This window comes from Balaenoptera musculus, chromosome 9, assembly GCF_009873245.2.
Source record: "Balaenoptera musculus isolate JJ_BM4_2016_0621 chromosome 9, mBalMus1.pri.v3, whole genome shotgun sequence".
In the NCBI taxonomy this organism is placed as follows: domain Eukaryota; kingdom Metazoa; phylum Chordata; class Mammalia; order Artiodactyla; family Balaenopteridae; genus Balaenoptera; species Balaenoptera musculus.
The window spans coordinates 93,477,971-93,503,024 of NC_045793.1; the positions used below are offsets into that span (position 1 = coordinate 93,477,971).

At 38.7% G+C, this 25,054-nt stretch overlaps 1 protein-coding gene across 3 annotated transcripts in view; it reads right to left on the bottom strand.

Annotated features, from left to right (window-relative positions):
- Positions 1–25,054, bottom strand: part of VPS41 (VPS41 subunit of HOPS complex) — a 184,120-nt gene that overhangs the window by 70,800 nt on the left and 88,266 nt on the right. For all 3 annotated transcript variants that reach the window (XR_005021242.1, XM_036863672.1, XM_036863671.1), the window contains exons 5-7: positions 23,151–23,225; positions 14,193–14,255; positions 10,194–10,259 (exon numbers count right to left, since the gene is read on the bottom strand). Coding sequence is in view for 2 of the 3 variants with exons in the window: in XM_036863672.1 (XP_036719567.1) it covers positions 10,194–10,259; positions 14,193–14,255; positions 23,151–23,225 (204 nt within the window). In the remaining variant the exon portion in view is untranslated. The remainder of the gene's footprint in view (positions 1–10,193; positions 10,260–14,192; positions 14,256–23,150; positions 23,226–25,054) is intronic.

Genomic DNA, 25,054 nt, shown 5'->3' on the forward strand with positions numbered 1-25,054 from the left:
TGGGGTGGTAGCTGGGTGCTGACAGCAGATGGGAGTCTTGAATCCTGATGCAGACAGAAGTGACCGAGAAGAACCCCACAGAGCAGAGAACACCTTTGTCCTGCTTCCTGCTTTGGCTCAGTACCAAAGTTTAAGACACACAGCCTTTCTAAACACCACTGAGAGAGAACTTAAAACATATAGGAAGAAAACAGGGATTTCCCAAATATATTACTGCTTTCAATTCGGTGGTTATTTCCTGGACAAGTTCTAATCCGTCCATCCCCTTTCCCAAAAGGTGAGTTAACACATTTAAAAGCAGTTAAACACAGGCCAGATACTGCTACCAGAGAAAGTCTCTGGACACAGATTGGATTTCCAGAGGCCACCTCACAGGCTATTTGCTTCCAAGCAATATCTGAATAAACACAACTGAAACACAACACAGGTTTTGGACAAATCCTTGAAGTTAACTATTCCTGTGAAAACTATGTAGCCAAAAATGCGCTTTGAAATTTAAAAAAACACCACATCAACGTAAGGTAACAGTCAATTTAGTGACCAAGAAATACAAGCTATGGGTTCAAGGTGAACCAAAGAAGTTAAACATAAGAGATGCCACTTAGCAGCAGTCCCTTTATATTTAAAAAAAAAAAAAAAAAAAAAAAAACCACACAAAAACAAACAAAAAAACTAGCAATGACAGAGAGATATAGATCTATGTACGCATCGACTTGCCCATCTATATGGTAGTTTAGCAGTCAACTGTAGCCAGCATGTGAGGCAGACTCCTATTCAAACTAGCAATCTGCAATTTCTGCATATGCAACTCACAATTGTAAATGGGATTCCAGAAATGAATGGGGCATTTAAAAAATAGTTTTACCACTAAAAACAAAACAAAGAAGCAAGCAAACAGAAAACCTTCCAGGTGGGTCCTGCAGACTTAATAGAGCTGGTTGTTCATGTCAAACACCTTGGGTCTGTTTTTCAGTTTGCAGCTGTCTGAGGGTCTGTTTCCTGGGGCTGGCTTCAAGGTTGGACCCCTTGCCCCACTAAGAGTAGAGAAAACACAAAAGCCATCCACTGGGTGATGAAACGAATTAATGTTCTGTGTGATGACCAAATATCTCTAATTTTAACTACGCATAATCTCAATTGTAGATGACTCAGGGGGGGAGATCTTTGCACAGCGAAGTTATGAAAAAGAAACAAAACTGCTAAGTCTTGAATAAGAGAAAGAGTCACCTGAACACACAGGTTTATGGATCTGAACAAGCACTTCACTCAATGCAAAGTAAAGCAAAAGGGAACCAGCAAGGACCTACTGTATAGCACAGGGAACTATACTCAATATTTTGTAATAACCTATAAGGGAAAAGAATCTGAAAAAGAATATGTATACACACACATATATACATATATATATATACAATGGAATCGCTGCACTGTACACCTGAAACTAACACAATATTGTAAATCAACTATACTTCAAGTAAAAAAAAAAAAACAAAGTGAAGCAAAAGGGGAAAAGTAAAGATCAGGACACTGCCTACAGAAGAAACCAAGTGAAATGAACCTGCCTTTAACTGGGCACCGTGGCTTGTCTTTGAGAGCCTCCAAGGAAGCAGCAGGACAGATGGTTTGGGGGCAGACTCACATGTACGGAGTAGAATATATTCGTCCTCTTTGTACATGGTTCAGCATCTACTCTAAAGCCTCATTATGACTCCTATATAATGCCTCCCTAGAACAAGAATAATTATTCCAGGTTTAGCTAAAATTGGAGAAAAGGCTGCAGGCTATTCAGTAAGCAGCAATAATTTGTGCTCAAACTGACAATAAATATCAAACGGACAGTCGTCAATTGTCCTGGCTTCTATGGTGATATTAAAAGCTGCCCCGAGCTAAGAATACAATCAGAGAAATCACAGAGGAAGAGATATAAGTGACTAGTAAATAAAAATGCTCAAAATCACTAATAATTCAAAGAAGTTACAAAACAGCACATTGGAATCTCTTTCTATGTATATCAAATTGGCAGGCTGATACGGTGAAACGGGTCCTCTAACACAGATGGTGTAAATCAGTATGTTTTCTGGAATGTACCTTTACTTGGCAGTTATGTATCCAAAGCCTAAAAGATAATCATAATCTTTGACCCAGTAATTCTAATCGTGAGAATCAGTGCTAGGAAAACATTCAGAAACACAGAGAAAAGTTCATGCCCAAAGATTTCTAGCTTCATTACAGCATGATTTATGCTAACCCCAAACTGGATACAACCTAATGGTCCAATAATATGAGAATGATTAAGAAAAGTAAATAGACCCACAGGATGGAATATTATGTAACCATTAAAGAACATCTGAGCTAAGATTAGACTTCAATAATGTAGGGAATTTCATATGATTTACAATGCTAAGTTGAAAACAACAAAAATAGTTGGGATTACTTTATACATTCTTTTATTATTGCTTTTTATTATTATAAAAGGCATGTTTTCTACCAAAAAAAAAAAGCAGAAAATAAAAGCCAATGAAGGCCAGAAAGAACACTAATAATCCTGCCTGGATATTGTTAATAATATATGTTAATATTATTACTATTGTTAATAATTTAGTATACAGCTTTCCAAGAAATTGCTACACCAGACATTTATATTTCTACCAAAAAAACAAAATCAGACCATACATATATTTTCATAAAGTACCGCAATAGAAGTCATCTAGCAAATGTTGGGCATTTTATTTGTCACAACGAAGAAAGAGAAAAGCTGGCATGCAGGAACTGGCCTGCCATTCGTGTTCTCTGGGTGAATATAAACAATCTCACAGAACACCAACATCAGACAAGGCCCCGTGACCAGGAGATGAGGACAAAACCAGGACCACTCCATAATCATATCTGAACACTGACAGGATATCAATGTTTTCCAAGCCACATAAATGACCAGACACCTCCCTATCCTGGCTAAAAGGAGAGACTGCTACTTTTTTATCAACATGTCGTTAGCCTTCATTTGGTCTGTCCTCCTTCTAGATATGATGTATTAAGATACCCAGTGGTGGAATTACTCTTGCTTCCTGACAGCACCCGATCCAGAGCAAAGTTCTGCTTCCTTAAACCCTCCCCAAACCATCTTTCATCAGCCCAAATCCTGTAACACCCTCTTTCCTCATGCCTGGTGGGTATGTCCCAGAGATCTTTGGCCGCAGGGCACTGACACAGCTAATTCACCACCAGTAGATGTTGATTTTGTTCAAATTTGCACTGTTACAAACATCAAAGAGGAATACCGGCTGAAAATGAATTAGAAAACTGAGAGGGATCAAACAAACAATTAGGGGGGGAAAAGCCCCAAATGCTTAAAGACAAAGGACTGCAAAATTACCCCAACAGTGTTATATACATATATACATACACATATTTTTTCCTGTCAAAAGACTGGGAATACTCATTTTCCTACCAAATCACCATTCTGATTAATGGTCTTATGGGCTAACTGCTTTCCACCAGCAGCATTCCTCCTATCTCCTTTTGGAAACGGACCACCATTCCTGAAATCCAGATTCTACATGCTCACAGCACCTGATGAGGACCCTCTAACCAAGCTGTGCTCAAGAGGCAGAACTATTCACGCCAAATAGCCCTGTGAGATGACTATGGTGTAGTCTGTACTGGTGACACCAACTTATAATTGCAGTAAATGTGACCCCTGGCTATAGAGCCTTGTCTTAAAAAAAAAAAGGGGGGGGGGAAGGGAAAAACTTCTCAAGGTTAATGACAGTTATTTATATAGCCTTATCTTTTTAAAAATTTTATGTTATTTTATTTTTTTGTTGCAGTAGAGTTGATTTACAATGTTGTGTTAGTTTCCAGTGTTAACGACAGTCCACGGGTACTAAACCCCACAAAAAAACAATGAGCATACCGAACCAAACAGTGATTCTTGCAGAGGAAATAACTATTCCAAATACTTAAGAACAGCCGCAGCATTCTCAACATGCAAAGGAAGATATTTTCAGCAAGGAGCAAAGGATGGTTTGATTGCTCTAGGAAGACAGGTGGTAAGCTTATCATCAGAATCCAGGGGGAAGCCGCAAACAATATGGAAATATTACACATGGAAAAGTTAGTAGAACTCATTAAAGAGAAAAGGTTTCTGTTCTCACCAGCCTTTTTTGATGGCTATGAAACAAGGGGGATTACTGAAGAAAATGCAGTTGCCATGGATCCATCTCCAGGACATTGGGCGCTCTACATACCAACATCAAAAAAGCAACTAATGTTTGAGACAAATGAGCTTAACTTTGAAAGCAAGGAACAACGCCTGTTTCTGACACTGAAAATGATTTCTATTTTAAGACCTAGATTTCAATTTTTAGCTTCAACCAGTACAGCACAGAGAGAAAAACCCACCAAAATATACTTTTACAATATGGCTATTTTACAACTTGGCTTTACATTCCTAAGAAACATTTGTAAAGGTTACATTGTGGTTTACTTCCTATCAGTTGGTGGTTTTTAATCAGTTTTGGTATGTATACAGCATGAGATGAATTTCTAGGAATGGAACCACAATTTATAACACAGTGCCTAGAAGAAATGAAGGTGTTTCTTTACAATGGTTCTACATGCAACCACTAGGAGATAAATTTGGTGGTTGCCTGGGAAGTAATGTGTAAGAAAATTTTGCGTGTAGAAAACTGCCTAAGATCAAGCATCTGATCGCCTGCAGAAGTATTCTGAAGATCCACTCGTCAGTGGACTGGGCAGCATAACTGATGTCAAATCCTTTTTGAGGAAAAACAACAAGGTCCTAATATATAGCACAGGGAACTATATTCAATATCCTGTGGATAAACCAGAATGAAAAAGAATTTGAAAAAGAATATATATAACTGAATCACTTTGTTGTAGAGCAGAAGTTAATACAACATTGTAAATCAACTATACATCAATAAATTAAGGGACTTCCCTGGTGGCGCGGTGGTTAGGAATCCGCCTGCCAATGCAGGGGACACGGGTTCAATCTCTGGTCCGGGAAGATCCCACATGCCGCGGAGCAACTAAGCCCGTGCACCACAACTACTGAGCCCACAGGCCACAACTACTGAAGCCCGCACACTCTAGGGCCCGTGTGCCTCAACTACTGAGCTGGCGTGCTGCAATTACTGAAGCCCGTGCGCCTAGAGCCTGTGCTCCGCAATAAGAGAGAAACCACTGCAATGAGAAGCCCGCGCACCGCAACGAAGAGTAGCCCCCGCTCGCCGCAACTAGACAAAGCCCATGCACAGCAACAAAGACCCAACGCAGCCAAAAATTTAAAAAAATAATAATTAAAAAAAATTTTTTAATTTAAAAAAATCCTTTGTGACCCCAAGAACCCCATTTTCCATCTGACCAGGAGACGAGCAAACATATAAGGAAGCAAGCACCTCTACGTTTCACACTTAGTGGTCACAGTAGTTCGCTGGGCTGTCTACGTCCTAAAAAGATTCGCATTATGACCAAAAGCTGCTCCACGCCATCCTCTTCCAAAAAGAATCCAAAATGCAATTTGTTTTTTGCCGATCATTCTCGGACACTGAGAAGCTAGCCGATGCTTCTACTTCTGTCCTTCAGGTAAAATTTGCCATAAGCCTTCAGCCCCAAACAGTGAAGCGCTTTTTCTCATTTCATGCACGCAGGTCCTTACCTCGTTTGCTGACTGACATTTTCCAGCTTACAAAGCAAGCTGTCCCTGTGGCTAGAATGAGGGGACCTGGCCCACCACAATGCCAAACAGCTGACTCCCTCGTTTCGAAAAATGAACTCTGCTGCAAACAGCATCACGACAATTTAATAATTTGTCAAAGGAGGAGAATCAGTTATTATGAAGTGTATTTCAGAGTTCAAAGGTAAAGGTGGTAGGGAGCTCAAGTTTATCTGCTGACAGAGAACGCTGAGTAATTAAAAAAAAAAAAACCCAGACAAGATCTGCTTTGCAGACTTATTTCTCAAAGAGATACCTCATTGCTATGCTCATGCATTATAATTCTTGCTACACAAGGAGGTTACACTTAAAAAAAAAAAAAAATCCATCGATTCTCATGTTTTAAAGCTCTCTCCAACGGCACTCTTAAGAGATGTGCTTTTCCTTTTCTTTTTTTCAACATGGAAACAAAACAGAATTAAGAATAAGCTTTTTATGCTCATGTGTCAAGCACTGGAGTCCATAAATCCAGCTATGGCATTCAACTACTAAGAAGTTACCTTGAAAACCTAAAATAAAAGTTTATGCCGGACAGAACTATTGCCTCCTCTTCCTAGTCCTGGGTGGATAAGGAGCTCTCTCTAAAGACCTAAGAAGCTAGAACCTTAAAAAGGAAATATCAACAAATGTGTCAAAGTGCAGTTTCAGGTTTTTTCTGCTACATGGCTATTTTGTGGAACTATTCTGAAATGTATGTTCTGATTACTTTTAAAGAAATGTTTTTCCAGGAATCAAAATTTCTCATCAAATCAAATCAACTAAAATTTTAAGTTAGACATCTCTGTCAAATTTTCTTATGAAATGACATCATGAATATCTCACGGTAGGACATCCATCTTTCCTATTCCGCTTCTGAGGTCGCTGTGCTGCTTTAATCATTGTTTACAGAAGTTGGCATACAATTCCTAGATGCATTTAGCTGTCAGTCTAAGTAAGATCAGTGTTCTTAAGGGTTAAGAATGCCTTAAGAATGCCTTTATTCCACATTACACCTTCATTTGGCTAGTCTTTGCTCCAATTTTTTTTTTAAGATTTAATTATTTCTTAAAGGCAGAAGGTCATAACCTCTCAGTTACATGATATTTGTCTTTGCTCTTTTTTCCCCTATATGATCTGCCGTCTACTCTAAACAGGGAGGTCTTGATATCTGCAATGTATGATTATTGCAAGGTTATCACCATTTGCTAAATGCTGGACTCTTCAGACTAGTTCTGCTTAGTTTATGGTGCTGGTTGAAAATTGCAGTTAAATGATCAGAGTTGTGATTGGGCCAACACAGTCTTTGTTTTTCTCATTTATCAAAGGAATAAAATGCCATAACTCGGTTATAAGGGTAAAAAATGAGGTCCTCCTAAAAATTTGCTAACACCCTAAAAAAGAAAAGAATCTTTTCACAATAGTATCTGTTTCTTAATGTCACCTTCCAAAAAGCCTTTCTCTTAGTTTTTAAAATCAAAGGTGCATTCCTTAATGAAATCAGAAATATTTCCTGAAATATCTTCAACTAAATAAATCTATTTTAAAACAAACAAAACACACAAATGCCAAAAACCATGCAACGGAAGTGATCTTTAAAAGTGCATACCATACACATACAGAATGAAGAAATCTCTCCAGAGATTTCTGCAAAGCACACCAAGCTGGTGCATGTTTTGGAAATCTCTAGTTATTTAACCCTGTACAAAGAAGTCACCATAGTTTATTGATTAAACACTAATCTTTACTACTCACTAAATACATATTTACACAATAAACTTTAATGAATCCAGAGAAATCAGTCAGTAGTTTGTATGTTACAAGTCCCTGAATAGAGGGCACATTTACATACCAATGTTTCTTAAGCCTTTAACATAAGTAGGAAAAATTATAATGGCCTTTAATTTTATTATATTTTTAATTGAAGTAGGTGTACAGCAAAGTGATTCAGTTATACATATATATGTACCTATTCTTTTTCAGATTCTTTTCCCTTATAGGTTATTATAAAATACTGAGTCGAGTTCCCTGTGCTATACAGTAGGTCCTTGTTGGTTACCTATTTTATATATAGTAGTGTATATATGTTAATCCCAAACTCCTGATTTATCCCTCCCCCTCTCCTTTCCCCTTTGGTAACCGTAAGTTTGTTTTCTATGTCTGTGGGTCTATTTCTGTTTTGTAAATAAGTTCATTTGTATCATTTTCTTAGATTCTACATGTAAGCTATATTACAATGATATCTGTCTGGCTTACTTCACTTAGTATGATAATCTCTAGGTCCACCCATGTTGCTGCAAATGGCATTACTTCATTCTTTTTTATGGCTGAGTAATATTCCATTGTATATATATGTACCACATCTTCTTTATCCATTCATCTCTCAGTGAACATTTAGGTTGCTTCCATGTTCTGACTACTGTTCACAGCAGCATTATTCATGATAGTCAAAAGGTGGAAACAACCCAAATGTCCATCAACTGATAAATATTTAAGTAAAATATTTAAATAATAAATAATTAAATATTGCTAAATACAATATGATATACCCATACGATGAAATGTAATTTGGCCATAAAAAGGAATGAAGTACTGATACATGCTACAACATGGATGTACCTAGAAAACTAATGAAAGAAGTCAGACACAAAGACCACATACTTATTGTATGATTCCGTTTACATGAAATACCCAGAATTTATATGAAATATCCAGAACAGGCAAATTTATAGAGAAGTGAAATACATTAGTGGTAGCTTGGGGCTGGGAAGCGGGGGACGGGGGATATGGAGCAACTGCTAATGGGGACGAGGCTGGGATGATGAAAATGCTCTAAAATTAGACTATGGTGATGGTTGCACAACTCTGTAAATATACTAAAAACCAATGAATTGTACACTTTAGTTTTTCGGCTGTGCCATGCAGCATGCGGCATCTTAGTTCCCCGAGCGGGGATGGAACCTGCGCCCCCTGCAGTGAAAGCGTGCAGTCTTAACCACAGGACCACCAAGGAACTCCCTGAACCGTACACTTTAAACTGGTGAACTTTCTGGTATGCAAATTACATATCAATAAAGCTATTAAAAAATCTAAAAGAGATGACAATATCATTTACATTGACATGTGCAATCCTCTGATTCTTCACTTCAAAATATCACACATATACTTTTATCAAGCTCAATATCCAAAGTCCTTTATACAATATACTAACCCTTTGGTGTGTGTTTTTTCTTTTAAATTATTTTAATCCAGAAATTCTAACAATATCATTTTTTTTTAAACTTTTTCACCAGATGACCTGAACTGTTTTTAATTTATATACACATCATTAAACATCTTTTTGTGCTTGGGAAGAAATGTCTACCCATGCATTTCTGGAGAAGTGAATAGGAAAAAAGGAGAAAAGACAACGCTGTCTCTTAGAACGGTGAACACAGAAAAACTTGTCAAGCAGTCAGTGATAACCAAAAAGATAAACCAAATCTCTGATGTTCTTGCCTGTTCAGCAATCAGTGAATTCTACTTATTTTACTGCTATTCACAATGTAGTCTTTGTATAAATTCCAACTTCTTTCCATATGACCTTGCCCGCACTTGGATGCTGGACTACTCTGTCGTCCATATAATTGCTCATGTATCTACTCAACAAGCTTTGGCCCAGCTACATTCACAAGGTCCTTCCTACAGATGTTTGTAAACGATGTCAAATGCTAAGTAGAAGGACGAAGAACATGAAATTGACACAGTTAACCCAGGCATCCTGCAGGATGACAAGACATTCATGTAGCAAAACTACTGTTGCAAACTACATCAGACTATAGGTATCCTTCACAGTATAAAAGCAGTTATTAACCTCCACCAATAAGCTGATTATTAAGAACACACACCAACACAGGAAAGTCCCAAAGTATGAGTTTGAGTCCACTTGGACATCACTCATATTATCTCTAATATGTTCTTTCATACCAATACCTTCAAAAATAGGGGACAACTGTAAAATCTCTAACTTCTGAAATTGGAAAGCTAGAACTCAAAACTGCATCCCCACTAGGGAAATAGTTCAACCAAAGTGATTTATCAATATTTTAAGTTATCAACATTTTATGAGGGGTTGCTCTTAAGAAGGCAACAGACCTTTTAGAAAGCAGATACTCCAGCCCCAGTCAAGCCTAGTTTACTTGCTCCTTTGATACTGTCAAATGCTACTTCTTCTTTGTGGAAGGGACAATATTTCAAAGCACTAGGTAGTAGCTGGAGTAACATCTCTGTTTTTGCCCTACATCTACCCCAAAGGAATGTCAGTGAGAAGCACTGAGTCCACACCTCCCCCAGGAGGTGATGGTCTCATGATTTCACTACATTGTGCTTTCGCGAATTTTCTCTGCATGAAGAGGCAGACATTAAAAACACTAAAGATAAATTAAAGAGCAAACAGAACCCCCTCAAAGACGGCATGTGATGGTCAACACGCAGCGTTTACCTTCTTCCCTCCGGTCACAAACTGCTTGCAGCTGGATCTCACGAAGTGCGGATGCACGGCAATGATCTACAAGGGAATAAGGACCCAACAGTGGTTTAGGAGTCACAGCTCCAGCACAGAATGAAAGCCCTTTGTACATTACCAGCAGCATGATCTAAAAATCAACCCGGTATCCTGGTAGGAAGTAATCTATTCAGGTAATATTCTGCACTAACTGAGGATGAGTTTTGCTCTGGTATGAAAGGGTTTCTTCTACGAAGCTGGGTCAAAGCTAAAAGATGAGAGTGAACAGTTGTCGTTTCTGGCTGAGTGGGACCCTCTGAGTGGGCGCCCCTCTTTAGAGACAGCCAAGGCAGTCAGTAGAGGCAGCGAGATGTCACAAATGTTTGTAACTGAATACATTTCATAGAAGAAACCCAGAGAAAGAACCCAACTATCTCCTTGTCCAGACGCCTTCCAGTGACTGAGGGCACCCAGTGGAACAGGGCCGGCGATGCAGCCTCAGACACTTAGCACAATTACATCCGCACCCTAACGGCAGAAAGACAACAGAGCTGCAGGACCCAGGAGTTCCGGAGCTCAGCATCCAGGCCCTTCCCTTTTACCTCCAGCCTCAGTTCCTGGCCCCCTGGTTCTCATCCGCTCTCCACGATCTCCTCCCGACCCCTTACAAAGGTTGCTCTCAAGGCTGCTCCATCCCTCATCACCGTTTACTTCACTTGCCAGTGGCATTTCTGAAGGTCTGGTGTCTGCACTCAGTGTAAACCCGTCTTCGGGGCTCCCCTTTTATGGCTGTCAGCCTGCAGAGACTCTGCCTCCTTGTTTTCTTATCCCCAAACCCATGTATTCATCAACTAATACGCTGTGTTTTTTTCCAACCTAACAGAATATTTCTGGGCATTAAAAAAAATTCACACAATTACACCTTCATAAAACTCCGACTAAATACACTCTACACTCTTATTAATTAACTAATACATTTCCATCCTCCAACGGAATAGATTCCTCTTCCTACACTGTCATTTTGAGGGCATTTAGCATATGACTCCTCATTTCTCTAACCATTCCTCCCTCCCAGGTTAGCCCTTCTTCCCTTCCACACTTCCCTAATCCATCCTGGATATCAATGGAATCATTTGCATATTCTGTTGTTACACATTCTTAAAATCTCTTAGGAGAGTCCTCTTAGCTCTCTTACAATGCATCATCCTACATCGCAGCTGCTATTCCAGACATCCCCATGCCCCTCCACCACGTTACCTTACCCCTTTTTTCTCCTCCTCACCCAGAAGAAACCAAGGCCATCAGGGTCATTGCCCTTGACTGCGGGTCCTTCACTGCCCAACATAGCAACACTTGGGTTTGGTCTCACTGGCAGGGGGCTGTAGGACTCATATCCAAGGTTTCTCTCCCTCCCAACACGACGGATCCCATCCCTTAGTGCCGCTCCACTAAGTATTCCCTTTCTCTTAATTTTGATCTTTCCCCCTCTGCTGACTTTTTACCATCAACCAAAACATGACCAGCAGAAATGCTCCTGGGACCCTGGCTTTCTCTCCATCTATCAGATGAGTTCCCTTCTTCATCACGAAATTTCTTGGAAGGAGAGTCTACACTGCTTGTTTCTACTTCTTCACCTCCAATTTACTCCTTGACACGGGGTGGGCCTCCTGCCCCTCAACTCTCCTCATTAAGTGAGCTCAGAATTATCAAATAAAACACATGTTTCAGTCCCCACCTCGTGTGATCTCCGCACTGCCTTTCCCATGCTGCCCACACTCCTTCCTTCTGGAAACCCTCTCTCCTTTGGCTTCCCTGACACCACTCTCCTGGGTCTCCTCCGATCCCCCTAACTAATTCTTCTTAGACCCCTCACTGTTTTTTTTTTTCTCCCACTACCTTAATCTTTAAATTAGTGCTCCAGAATTATTTGACCATCAGCCTTCTCACTCTTTTTTTTTTAAATATCTTTATTGGAATATAATTGCCTTACAATGTTGTGTTAGTTTCTGCCATACAGCAAAGTGAATCAGCTATATGTATACATATATCCCCATATCCCCTCCCTCTTGAGCCTCCCTCCCACCCTCCCTATCCCACCCCTCTAGGTGGTCACAAAGCACTGAGCTGATCTCCCTGTGCTATGCGGCTGCTTCTCACCAGCTATCTATTTTACATTTGGTAGTGTATATATGTCAATGCTAACTCTCTCACTTTGTCCCAGTTTCCCCTTCCCCTCCGTGTCCTCAAGTCCATTCTCTACATCTGTGTCTTTATTCCTGCCCTACCACTAGGTTCATCAGTACCGGTTTTTTTAGATTCCATATATATGTGCATTAGCATCCGGCATTTGTTTTTCTCTTTCTGACTTACTTAACTGTATGACAGACTCTAGGCCCATCCACCTCATTACAAATAACTCAATTTCGTTCCTTTTTATGGCTGAGTAATATTCCATTGTATACATGTGCCACATCTCACTCTTTAACTGGATAATATCTTTCAAAATGGTTTCATCTTACTCAGCTGTGGTTATCCATTTTGTGTTTTTAGGGCCAATCTCCATACTGAGGTCCATATTCACGTCCATGAATGTTTCCTACATAACATTTCCACCAGATGTGCTACAGTTATCTAGACTCAAGCCCAAACTAGCAACATCCTTCCTCAAACCATCCCTTATTTCCACTGATGGCATTCCCACACACCATTACCAAAGCAAGAACCTGGATCTACCCTCAGCTCCTCCATCTTTTATGACCCTCGGCCACACCATCACTAAGTCTTAGTAAGTCTACCTCCTCGAGGCTTTCCCAATTCATTCCTTCTACACCATCTTGAGTACTCACTATCCCTCTTTTCATTGAGCTCCTGTAACACCGTTTCTAGAGTACAGCATTAGCCTTCTAAATTGTCTCCTGTCCCCAGTCACTCTCTTGCTTACATCCCCCTGCACTGTGGCAGGGCTGGCTTTCTAAAACACACATCAGATCCCATCTCCCCTTCACCTGTTGATCAATAAATGTTTGAATAAACACCTGAGAAAACTGAATGACCTCTTCCTTTAACAACTGTAATACTCACTGTAACTACCATGACTGTTACCTAAAACCGGTCCTTCTGCCTCAGGTCTATCAGCTCTCACATCTAACACTGTTATAGCTGCCATATTACTTTTCCTTAAGCTTAGCTCAGTTTACACCACTTCTTTGCTCTTCAGCATTCAATAATTTCTCCTTATCTACCAGACGGAGTCCAAATTCCTTAGCCTGAATATAAAGCCACCGTCAATCGGCCTGTGCAGCTTTCCTGCCAAGTCAGTATTTTATGCACCATCTAAACTAGACTATTTGCCACTTCCTGAACACGATTTGAATTTTCTAGCCTCTCCGTTTATATTATACTGTTCTTCCACATGGGAAGTCAGCTTTCTCCATCAGCCCTGTATATTAAAGTCCAAACAACAGTCCATCTACAAAGCCATCATTAACGAGGACAGCTAGAAGTAACCTCTCTCAGTTTTAGATTCCTTAATACTGTTTTTACCTCTTTGAGTCTTTAATCACAGACTCTGTGTGTGTGTGTGTGTGTGTGTGTGTGTGTGTGTGTGTGTGTGTGTGTGTGGTATGTGTCTATGTGTGTGTCAGTGTGTGTGTGGTGTGGGTCTGTGTGTATGTCCACGTATGTGTGTGTGTGGTGTGTGTGTGTGGGGTGTGTGTGTGTGTGTGTGTGGGTGTGTGTGTGGAGTGGGTGTGTGTGTGGGTGGGTGTGTGTGTCATCTCACCCACTACAACAAAAGATTCCTGAGGATAGACTGAGATCACAGTCACATAATATACATTCTGTGTACCTTCCCAGCATCAAATAGTATCTGGTACATTGGTTGAACAGATACTTACTGACAAAATTAATGCAAGATTGGTAGTGTCCAAAGTATTGTAATCCTATTGCCTTTGTTGAGAAAATCCTTAGAAAAATTAAAACTTACTGAATACTTACTTTAATGGGACAGTCAAAAGTCTCATGAAATTCTTCTCCAGAATACAGTCCAAACACCTGCACCTAAAAAGTAAATGGATCTTGTCAGTTCACCATGACGGTAACAAAGAAGGCTGCTGAGTCAGTGAGAACACATACTATCAATAAAATAGTAGAATATGGGACTTCCCTGGTGGCTCAGTGGTTAAGAATCTGCCTGCCAATGCAGGGGACATGGGTTCAAGCCCTGGTCTGGGAAGATCCCACATGCCGTGGAGCAACTAAGCCCGTGCACCACAACTACTGAGCCTGCGCTCTAGAGCCCATGAGCCACAACTACTGAGCCCACATACCACAACTACTGAAGCCTGTGCACCTAGAGCCCGTGCTCCGCAACGAAGAGTAGCTCCCACTCGCTGCAACTAGAGAAAGCCCGCAAGCCTGCACACAGCAATGAAGACCCAATGCAGCCAAAACTAAGTAAATAAATAAATTTATTTTTTAAAAATCTTAAAAAAAAAAAGTAGAACACTTAGTAATCTAAAGCCCTTGTAATCTCTATTAAGCATCCAATGAAAACAATTCTATGGGGGTGAAAACACACTGCTGCAATTAAATTTTTACAAGTATCTCATGGATAGAGTTCCCTTTGCACACCACAGTTTGTTTTATTAAATGGACGTCAACTTTAAAAATGAAATAGATATGAATAGGTTACTAATACCCTTTTATGAACTTCCCATAGACTATTCCTAAAGGAATTATTTATTCCTTTCCTTGAAGGAAAAAGGAGCTTCTTTTTTGAGTCACAGATATATAAATCAACTGTGCAGATCAAAGTGGCAAGAGATTAGGTGAACTGCACTTCATTTACAATCTTATCTTGAATCTATTTAGCCCGTATAAATGTAAGATTTAATTTTCTCCTTATCAGTGCCTCCCTTAAAGTTGTTTAATCTTAACCTTTTCTCTGAGTGGTTGACTTTAAAAATTGAATAACATACATATTCAACTGAGTAATGTACATAAAGGGTACAGATGACAGATTCAGAGCCTGAGAAATTTTTATGATATGAACATATCGCTGCAACCATGACCCAGGTCAAGAAGTAGAACCCAAGAAGCTCCCTTGTGTTCCTTCCATTCATTCACACCCTCACAAACTAACCGCTCCTCCAAAATCTATCACCTTCAGTAAGTTGTGCTAATGTTTGAATTTTATATAAATAGAATCATAAACTATTTCACTGGCTTCTTTCACTCGACATTTTCTTTCTGATATTTATCCATACTGCTACGTACGTACAGCAGGAGCTGGTTCTTTGTCGTTGCCGTATAGTATTTCAATGTACGAATACATCATAATTTATGTATCCATCTTCCACTGATCATTTGGGTTGTCTCCAGATGGAGGCTATTATGAATAATGCTGCAGTGAATACTCTTTCCAAATCTTTTGGTCCACTTATATACCCATTTATGAAGAAATGGAATTGTTGAGTCATAGGTTATGCATCTGTTCACATCTAATAGACAGCCAAACGACTTCGCAAAGTGGTTCCAATCAATTTACACTCTCACAAGCACAGCGTATGAATTCCAGGAGCTCTCAAACACTTGGAACCAGCTATTAGGGGCACTTAGAACTATTTCCCAACACTTGAGATGTGTTCACTCTTTTTCTAGTCTCTAGAAGAGTGGTGTTATTTCTTCTTTAAATTTTAAAGAATTCACCTGTGAAGCCATCTGGGTCCAATGGCTCTCTGTGAGAAAGTTTTTCATTACAAATTCAATTTTTTAAATAGATATAAAACTACTTAGACTTTTTCTTGCTTTCATCTTAGTTTTTTTTTTTTTTTTGGGCCGTGCAGCATAGCATGCAGGATCCTAGTTCCCTGACCAGGGATCGAATCCATGTCCCCTGCATTGGAAGTGCAGAGTCTTAACCACTGGACCACCAGGGAAGTCCCCATCTTAGTAAGTTCTGAGTAGTTCATGTGTGCAAGTTCCAAGAGGAAAATGTACTCGTGTTATGATATCATTTGAGGAGATAAATTCTTTCATTAAACTATAAAATCTTTAGAATATTCCACTCATTTTGTGACTGCTGTTTTTATACCCTTGTGCCAAGTATGTTATTTGGGTTCCAAGAACAGCACATGGTACAATGTAACATAGACGGAATTTGATTTACTCAGAGGTAGTCTGTTAAAATGTATTCTTGACATGGCAAATACATGCAGGCCCCACTACCACCTTGCTTCTCATTGTTCAGAGGGCATTGCATCACTGCTTTTATTTGAATGTATACGCACAGGATGCACTGAACGTCTTATAAAATGGCGGTAGAGAAGCTCAAAAGAAAAGCACTGCATTCAGAGTTTTACTCTATCCCAGGACGTTGAAGTTGAATGAGCCCAACAAATCCAAGAAAACGGGGTCAAAATAAGACAAGTACTGTATCACCTGAATCTTAATGGAGTAAATGAACAAGTGCTCAACTTATTAATGTTACATCAGTAGAAACTCTTGCTAAACTAGGAAGTTTACATTTTTCTAACATAAGCTACTTCTATGAATTCATTCTAACAATGTCGCTGACAACGTGGTCCCCTGTCAACTCTTACACTCCTACTACCAACTTGGACCTCTAAATGCTTCCACGTGTTTTACCTCAGTGGGTCGCAGGCCAGACTGCACGGTTAAGATTCCTGGAAGTTAATGGCTAGATTCCACCCAAGACAAACTGAACTTTCTGGTGGGGTAAAATGATGTATTTTTTTTCAGGTGGAACATATTTATTTCACTCATACCGTGGTCAACATCTAGCAATGTCTAGATGTTCCTCTTAGTTCTAAATTTATTTTTTAGCTGTAATTTGACTCACTTTTAACCAATGGGGAAGTCCCGTGTGAGGCACAGCATAATTTCTAGGCTAACATTCCAATCGGAAAGTATATTTCGATAACCTCTCCTCAAAGATGTGATGTCACTTCTCAGTCTTCTCCAACTGTGGAGGGAACAACCTTCTGGAAAAGCTGTCTATTAAAATGGTCAGTGTCATTCTGGCTTTTTTAGAAATTTTATTCTGAATTAAACTATCCTTATGGATTTGAAAATGAGAAGAAATACCTTTAAAATGATATTTTTAAAGATTGATAACTGACAGTATGTAACTAGCAGTGAAAATCTTGCTCTGCCTCATTTGGCCCTTATAGCAAGACAGCTAGGGATGAAAGCAAACACCATTATGCCTCTTTAACAGATGATTCTGTGGAAAAATAAATGACTCATCTGAGGTTGTAAAAATCAAGAAGAGTATTCCAAGCCCTGTTCTTCTACACTCTATCATTATAGGAGCTAGCCTAAAATCTGCAAATAATAAAGATATCTTTCTACAATATATAAAGTGTAAGAAAAGTAGAATAGGGAAAAGAAAATCAAAAGCCTCAAATATTTGCCAAACTAACATGAAAGGGAATGAATTAGACAACTCTACAACAGAAGTTGAAACTAAATGCAGCAGACTATTCATTCAAATGGATAAAGTTCCTTCTGCCTATAACAGGGTAAAGATGATTTTAAGAACAACAGTTAAGTGATTTTTATTGCAGGGAAAAGTATATGAGCTGAAAACAAACAAATATGAACCCGTCGAAAAAGACTGAGGTATCAGTGAGAAAATAAATATTAGAAATATTGTAAATCTAGTGGTGAATATTAAATTATGAATTTCCAGGGGTGCCCCTTTAAAAATCACAAATCCAACAACAAAACAAACAAAAAAAACGAATCCATATGAAGATATAATAGTAGAGTGATAAGAAGGAATAAACAGAAGAGAACAAATTGCAGAAGTTCTTAGAAAACAGGCTGAAACTCATAACTACCCTTTAGAACTAGTGGAAGCAAAAATCTCATAGCATACCCAGATGAGGGGCTGGAGGGGTGTTTGCTGAAGGCGGCAAAGCAAGATTAGAACTCTTAGGTTAGTCTCTATTTGTATGTTTAACTGAATAACATTTTCCTCACCTGTCATTGTCTCCTTCAGTATGGAAAACACTGAGACTTCACAAGACAAATCTCATAAACTTTATCAGTACAAGCAGGGTGAGTTGTAAAACCTCTGATATTTTGGTTCATTTCACTAATGTGACACCCAAACTAGTTGGTCAGAACTTAAACTACTAAAGCTAGTAAAGTCCAAAACAATTCTCTTTCATTTCCCCTCTCTCTCCCTCTTTATTTGTCATTTTCTCGGTGATTAGCACACTCTGTGAAAAGAATCCGTTGAATGATTGCTTAGAGAGTTTGGGCTTCTAGGAAGATTGCATCTGAGTTAAGAATCATATTTCTAAAGGTTAAAATAGAGAGGATCCTTTTGATAATGGTATCCTCTATAGCAGCCCTGACAACCTCTCCCACCTTGTCACAAAAACACCTACTGAAGAAAAAGAGAAAATTCAGAACAATTGGCCTTAGAGTCAATCTACTGCAAAGTCTTGGAGGATTTCTCATTAACTACAAACCCACAGAGCCATAGGAGGACCACAAAATGCATGTGCTATGTGTTTACAACCAGAAGTAAAGAAACCCTACCCTCATGAAACAATCAGGAAGGTGTATAAGCCTCCTCCCCTTTAGCATGGAATTCTATGTATTTGCAAACCAGAAAACTGGGCGATGGGCCATCTGACATAGAGAAACTGTGAGGTGACCAGAGTGTTGGACAACCCTCCCAGCTATTACTTCATTGTAACAGACCCCCTCAAACCCCGGCTTGCAAATAACAACAGGTCAAGCATTAGAAGAACAGGGGTGAACATGTAAACTGTCATTCCATCTAGGGCAGTGGCTGGGGGGACCCTCACAGGGGAGATGGCAGGTTTTCATGTTCTCCACCCATGGAGGTTGTCAAAGACCGAGGAGGGAAGATAGGAGAGGCTCCCAGTTCACTGGAGGAGCTGCCTTAACTGGATACCTCCAGTCAGAGGAAATTGAGCTCAGTAACAGGTCCCTATGTGAGCTGAAGGGTGACTCTACAACACCCAAAATGATAACAAGCAGGGCCTGAATCTGTCTGCTAACCCAGGTTCAGAAAGAGCTTGTCTCCCTGTTCTGGAATGCATAAATGAGTAACAAAAATGTACACAAGGTCTATAAAAAGAATACTGCCGAACACAATTCCAGTGACTCAGAGGGAGAAAAACCATGCTTTAAAAAATGTTTTAACAGGGACTTCCCTGGTGGTCCAGTGGTTAAGACACCATGCTCCCACTGCAGGGGGTGCAGGTTCGATCCCTGGTCGGGGAGCTAAGATCCCACATGCCGTGCAGCACGGCCAAAAAAAAAAAAAAAAAATTTTAATAGTAACCAGAAAAGAAAAAAACAAACAAACTATAAAACTATTTGTCAACTTCAATAAGAAGAAGCGACCTCTATGAATCTGGAGCAAAGGACAGGGCAACAATGATGATGATGATGGTAACAGCTGATGACTACTACGTGTTTCTTCTGTTCTAGATGCTATTCCAAACCACTGACATATATTAACTAATTCATTTCTCCTAATGATTAATGAGGCAGGTACTGTTACTGTCCCCCCTTTTATAGAGGAGGAAATAGGGTGAAGCACAGAGAGGGTTGAATACTTAGCTGACAACACACAGCTCAAATGTGGCAGGATAATTCCACTCCCAACCACTCCACCTCTAAGACACTCTAAGACACACAAGAAGTCATAATTTTTGGTTTTAAAAATTAAACGTAGATCAGGCTGACGTGAAGAGAAAATTGGGAGAGATTGAAAGAGTTCAGGAAAAACAAAAAGGCAAAACAGAATAAAAGTCTACTCCAGAAAGCAAAATTGATATTGGAAGCAAAGTACCTCAGCAAAGGGACCAAACAAGAAGAGAAACTCTCCCTGACTACAGAGAAATGAGAGGATAAAAACCATGAGAAAGCAAAGCACATGTGTGAGGTATATGTATGTGTGTGTGTGTGTGTGTGTCACAAAACATGACCAAATTTTCTTACAGTATATTTTCTTTTTAAAAAATTAATTAATTTTTAAAATTTTGAGTATATTTGACTTACAATGTTCTGTTAGTTTCAGGTGTACAGCGAAGTGAGTCAGTTATACATACACATATATCCACTCTTTTTTAGATTCTCTTCCCATACAGACCATTACAGAGTACTGAAGAGAGTTCCCTGTGCTATTTGGTAGGTTCTTATTAGTTATCTATTCTATATATAGTAGTGTGTACACAATGAACTTAGAACTTCCCACACACCCAGCACTGGCTCTGCCACATTCCCATCCAGGCCTCGCACTGTGCCCACTGCCCAGCTGAGGCAGTGGAGGGGCCGGGGGTCAAGCAACATCCCTGACCTAACAGAGAAGAGCGGGAAAGCCGCCCAGGCAGGCGCGGTGCAGAGCAATGCTCTTAGCCTCTGCGCAATACCGCCTCCAGCCTAAGTATTATTGAGTTGCTCTGAAGAAATGAAAACACGTGGAACTGAAGCAATAATCAAAATCAGGACTGAAGTCGACTTTCCTGAAATGAAAACAATACTTCAGTATATGGATCAAAAGGACTTACCCTCTTCCAGACAAAATGAATGAAAATAGACCCAAACAAGACATTAACTTAGCAAACTGAATTACAAGGGCTGTTCGTTGCCATTGGTAGTGTTGTTGTTATTATGATGAGTCTGAGCTCCAAGGCAGGACAAAAAAAAAAAATTAAAAAGGTTTTGTGAAACAACAAAAGTAGGCTGGCCTCTGACACGTCTAGGAAAATAAAGGTTAGTCAGAAGGGAGCAAAGTCTCCAAAACTTTGAGAGAAAATAGTTCAACCCAGAATTCTATATTAAATTAATTCTAGTTTATGTATGAGGGCGACACAGGCAAGAGATCAGAAAATAAGCCTGGTACGTACTTATGCTGAAAGTTACCTAAAAATGTATACCAGTAACACACACACACAAACGCGCGCACGCACACACAGTATATGTGTGAGTGTATTCCAAAATTTGGAACTCGAGAATAAATAAAAAGATTAGAACTGAGCACCAGCTGACTGAACAGAGTAAATTTTAAACAACTGTTAGAATTATGACTTTAAAACTGAATATCAAAGGTTATCTGTGAAATAGAAGGTAATGATTTATCTAGGAATCTTAATGCACTAAAGAAAGAAAAATCACAACAGCCATTGAAAGATGCACGAGATCTAGGTATCTGGAGTTGATCTTGCTTAATAATCTTTATGTTGCTATCACCACTAACCACTTTACCAAATAACTGTATATTAGCGCCTCAATTTTCACAATTCTGACTAACCCACGAGGAGGGCTAGCTTACACAACTACGTGCGCTGAAATATTTATTTTCAATTCTATCAACGCTGATAAAATATATGAGAAAACCATTCTTTAAAAAGGCATCATGGGTCTACAACAAAATATGGCAGTTATAAATTTGACTAAAATAGGAAAACAGAGGTGCTTGCCAAGAAGTGTGCCAGGAGATATCTGAGGGTCATCTCGTTATCCACCAGACACAGTAGTTAAAATATACTGCTTTGCCGCATCAAATAGTAATTCTTCAAAATTTAGAGTTCTGAAAATTCTTAGACGAAGTATCTTAGTATAAGTTCTTTTCCAATTCAAAAACAATATTCTCCTTCAACAAATTAGTTCAATTACATTGGCATTAATCCAGAAGGAATTCCTCCTCACCTTTCAGAAAACAAAAATGAAGATGATCTTTCTTATAAATACGAAATGTTTCAAGAGTTTGGATAATTCTTCTCAATTTCTGCACACACCAACTCCTCCCTTATCTATCTTTGATGGTCTGGTTCATCTCAGAATTTCAGAAAATTTGACAGTGCTTTTTGAAAAGCATGAGTGTTCCAATTACTATTACTAGACTCTTTGGGTAACATTAAGCTTAGATATATAAAAATGCATTCTTGTCTGTCAAGAAGACTTCATTTTTCTTTTGTTAACATATTAAATGGGTATAAATCTTTTACACTGATTATACTGTTTTTAATTTACTTATCCTAATGGCCCATTGAATTTAGATCCCGTAAAAAACATAAAATTAGATTAGGAAATCTGCTCTATGCAGTCAAGAATATGTAAGGTTCTGTAATGATTCTTAATGCACTCTCTTCTTCAACTGTTATTTTAGAAGAGTAGCTTAAATACGCTGTGCATTAGAATTTTATCATTGCAAACCAACAGTAGCAAAGCCTTCCACTGACTGAAAAACAAAAAACATTCTTATAAGTGGAAAATCAATCACTACAACCACTAAATGTCACAGCTCAACATCAGCAAGAAGCACTGATAATTGTTAGTTATACACTGCACAAATGATGTATGTCCTCGGTCGAGGAAGTAGGGGCCAGGTTTTTAGAAACTGTACATATATTGATTTTACATTTATTTAATGTGGCCACTGTAAGACACTTTATTCTTCTGATAAACTATGATTGCTTATCAAAAGATTCTATAATTCAAGAGAAACATTCATAACTGGTGTGTGAAAATGAAAACCACCAGCCCACAGAAATCATGCCCACAAAATCCAATTTTGTGGATTTATGGCAGAAAGGCATTAAACCACTGTCTTGCAGGAACTGCAGACCAGTCGCTGAAGCCTAAGTGGCACGGCAGTAATGATTAAGGTGACATGTCCCTCTGCCACAGCTGTTAATCAGCTTAATACTAGTTACATTACTGACATTCTTGTAATTATTTTTCCTAAGGCACATTTGCGCAAAATATATTTTACTTTAATTATGAGCAATCGGGAGCAAGTCCGATACCCAAAAAGAATAATCACGGTTCTCCTACTGCAGGTACAGTAGGCACAGCGCTGCTCCGAGCCCTTGGAGCTGGTAACATCACAGCCCACAGAGCTGGAGCACTGCTTTCCACGTGACCGTGTAATCCCCATACCTTGCCATCCTCTGAACACACGCCCATGTGTTCGCCACTTTCATCCAGGCTAATCTGATTTATCTTCACAGGACTCTATTAAAAACAAAAGAACAAACAAACATGGTAAACCTTCAGAAACATATATATCAAAGTTAAATGCCTTGGCTTTTCGTAAAATGTAAGTGATACAAGTTGTCTATTAGTTAGATGCATGAGTCCAAGACATATTTTGCTTCTGCAAATGAAAATGGTAAAATATAGCTTTGTTCCCAGACATGTAATAAAGCCCAGAAACCTAAGATTTCCCCAAATTACCTATTTCACGTACTTGAAGAACCAGCTAAAAACGGTACTTTTCTTACCTGTTACGTACCTTTTTATTTGTTCTGTTCTATTTACTCCACAGTCCTAAAATTCTTTCCCAGCCAAATTCGTTAAAAGAACAAAACAAAAACCAAAATAAAAATCATGATGTAAAGAAAAATTTTAGTTTTCTTTTTTTAATTGAAATATAGTTGATTTACAATGTCATGTTAGTTTCTGGTATACAGTAAAATGATTCAGGTATATATATATATATATATATATATATATATACACACATACACACACACACACACATTCTTTTTAATATCCTTTTCCATTATGGTTTATCACAGGATATTGAATCTAGTTCCCTGTGCTATACAGTAGGACCTTGTTGTTTATGTATTTTATACACAGTAGTGTGTATCTGCTAATCCCAAACTCCTAATTTATCAGTGCCCCACCACCTCTCCCTTTTGGTAACTGTAAGTTTGTTTTCTGTGTCTGTGAGTCTGTTTCTGTTACATCATATTTTAGATTCCATGTATAAGTGATGTCATATGGGATTTGTCTTTCTCTTTCTGACTTTCTTCACTTAGTATGATAATCTCCATGCTGCTGCAAATGGCACTATTTCATTCTTTTTTTTTTTTTTAATTTTTATTGGAGTACAGTTGCTTTACAATGTTGTGTTAGTTTCTACTGCACAGCAAAGTGAATCAGCTATACATACACCTATATCCCCTCTTTTTTGGATTTCCTTCCCATTTAGGTCACCACAGAGTACTGAGTAGAGTTACCTGTGCTATACAGTAGGTTCTCATTAGTTATCTATTTTATACATAGTATCAATAGCATATACATGTCAATCACAATCTCCCAATTCATCCCACCTCCCCCTTTCCCTCTTGGTATCCATACGTTTGTTCTCTACGTCTGTATCTCTATTTCTGCTTTGTAAATAAGGTCGTCTATACCAATGGCATTATTTCATTCTTTTTTTATGGCTGAGTAATATTCCATTGTATGTATGTACCACATCTTCTTTATCCATTCCTCTGTTGATGGACATTTAGGTTGCTTCCATGTCTTCACTATTGTAAATAGTGCTGCTATGAATATTGGGGTGCATGTATCTTTTCAAATCAGAGTTTTCTCTGGATATATGCCCAGGAGTGGGATTGTTGGATCATATGGCAACTCTAAAATCTTAGTTATTTTACTTTGGCTCACCAGCCAATCCATTTCTTCTTCTCTTATAAATTACTCAATCAACTTTTTATTTATACTCTATGCTTAGTACTTTCTGGGGGAATTCCACAGGGTCTAATTGATAGTAACTAACTTTGGCATCCTCCATTCTTTTGAGTAATCTCAAATTTAAAAATCTGTGAAGATGGAATTAGGCATTCTACTTTGGATGTATTTTCCCAAGAGTAAACACACAACTGTACTTTTAATATTTTTCACAGTTTTCCAGTTCTCTATGTAGCCAACTGTTTACTCACTAAAATATTCATACAGGTGGATTTTCTAAAGAGAAATCAAAATCAGTAAATGTTGACAACATTAAAAAATGACAACCTTTTCTTTTTTTTTTGCTTCTTAAGTAACGA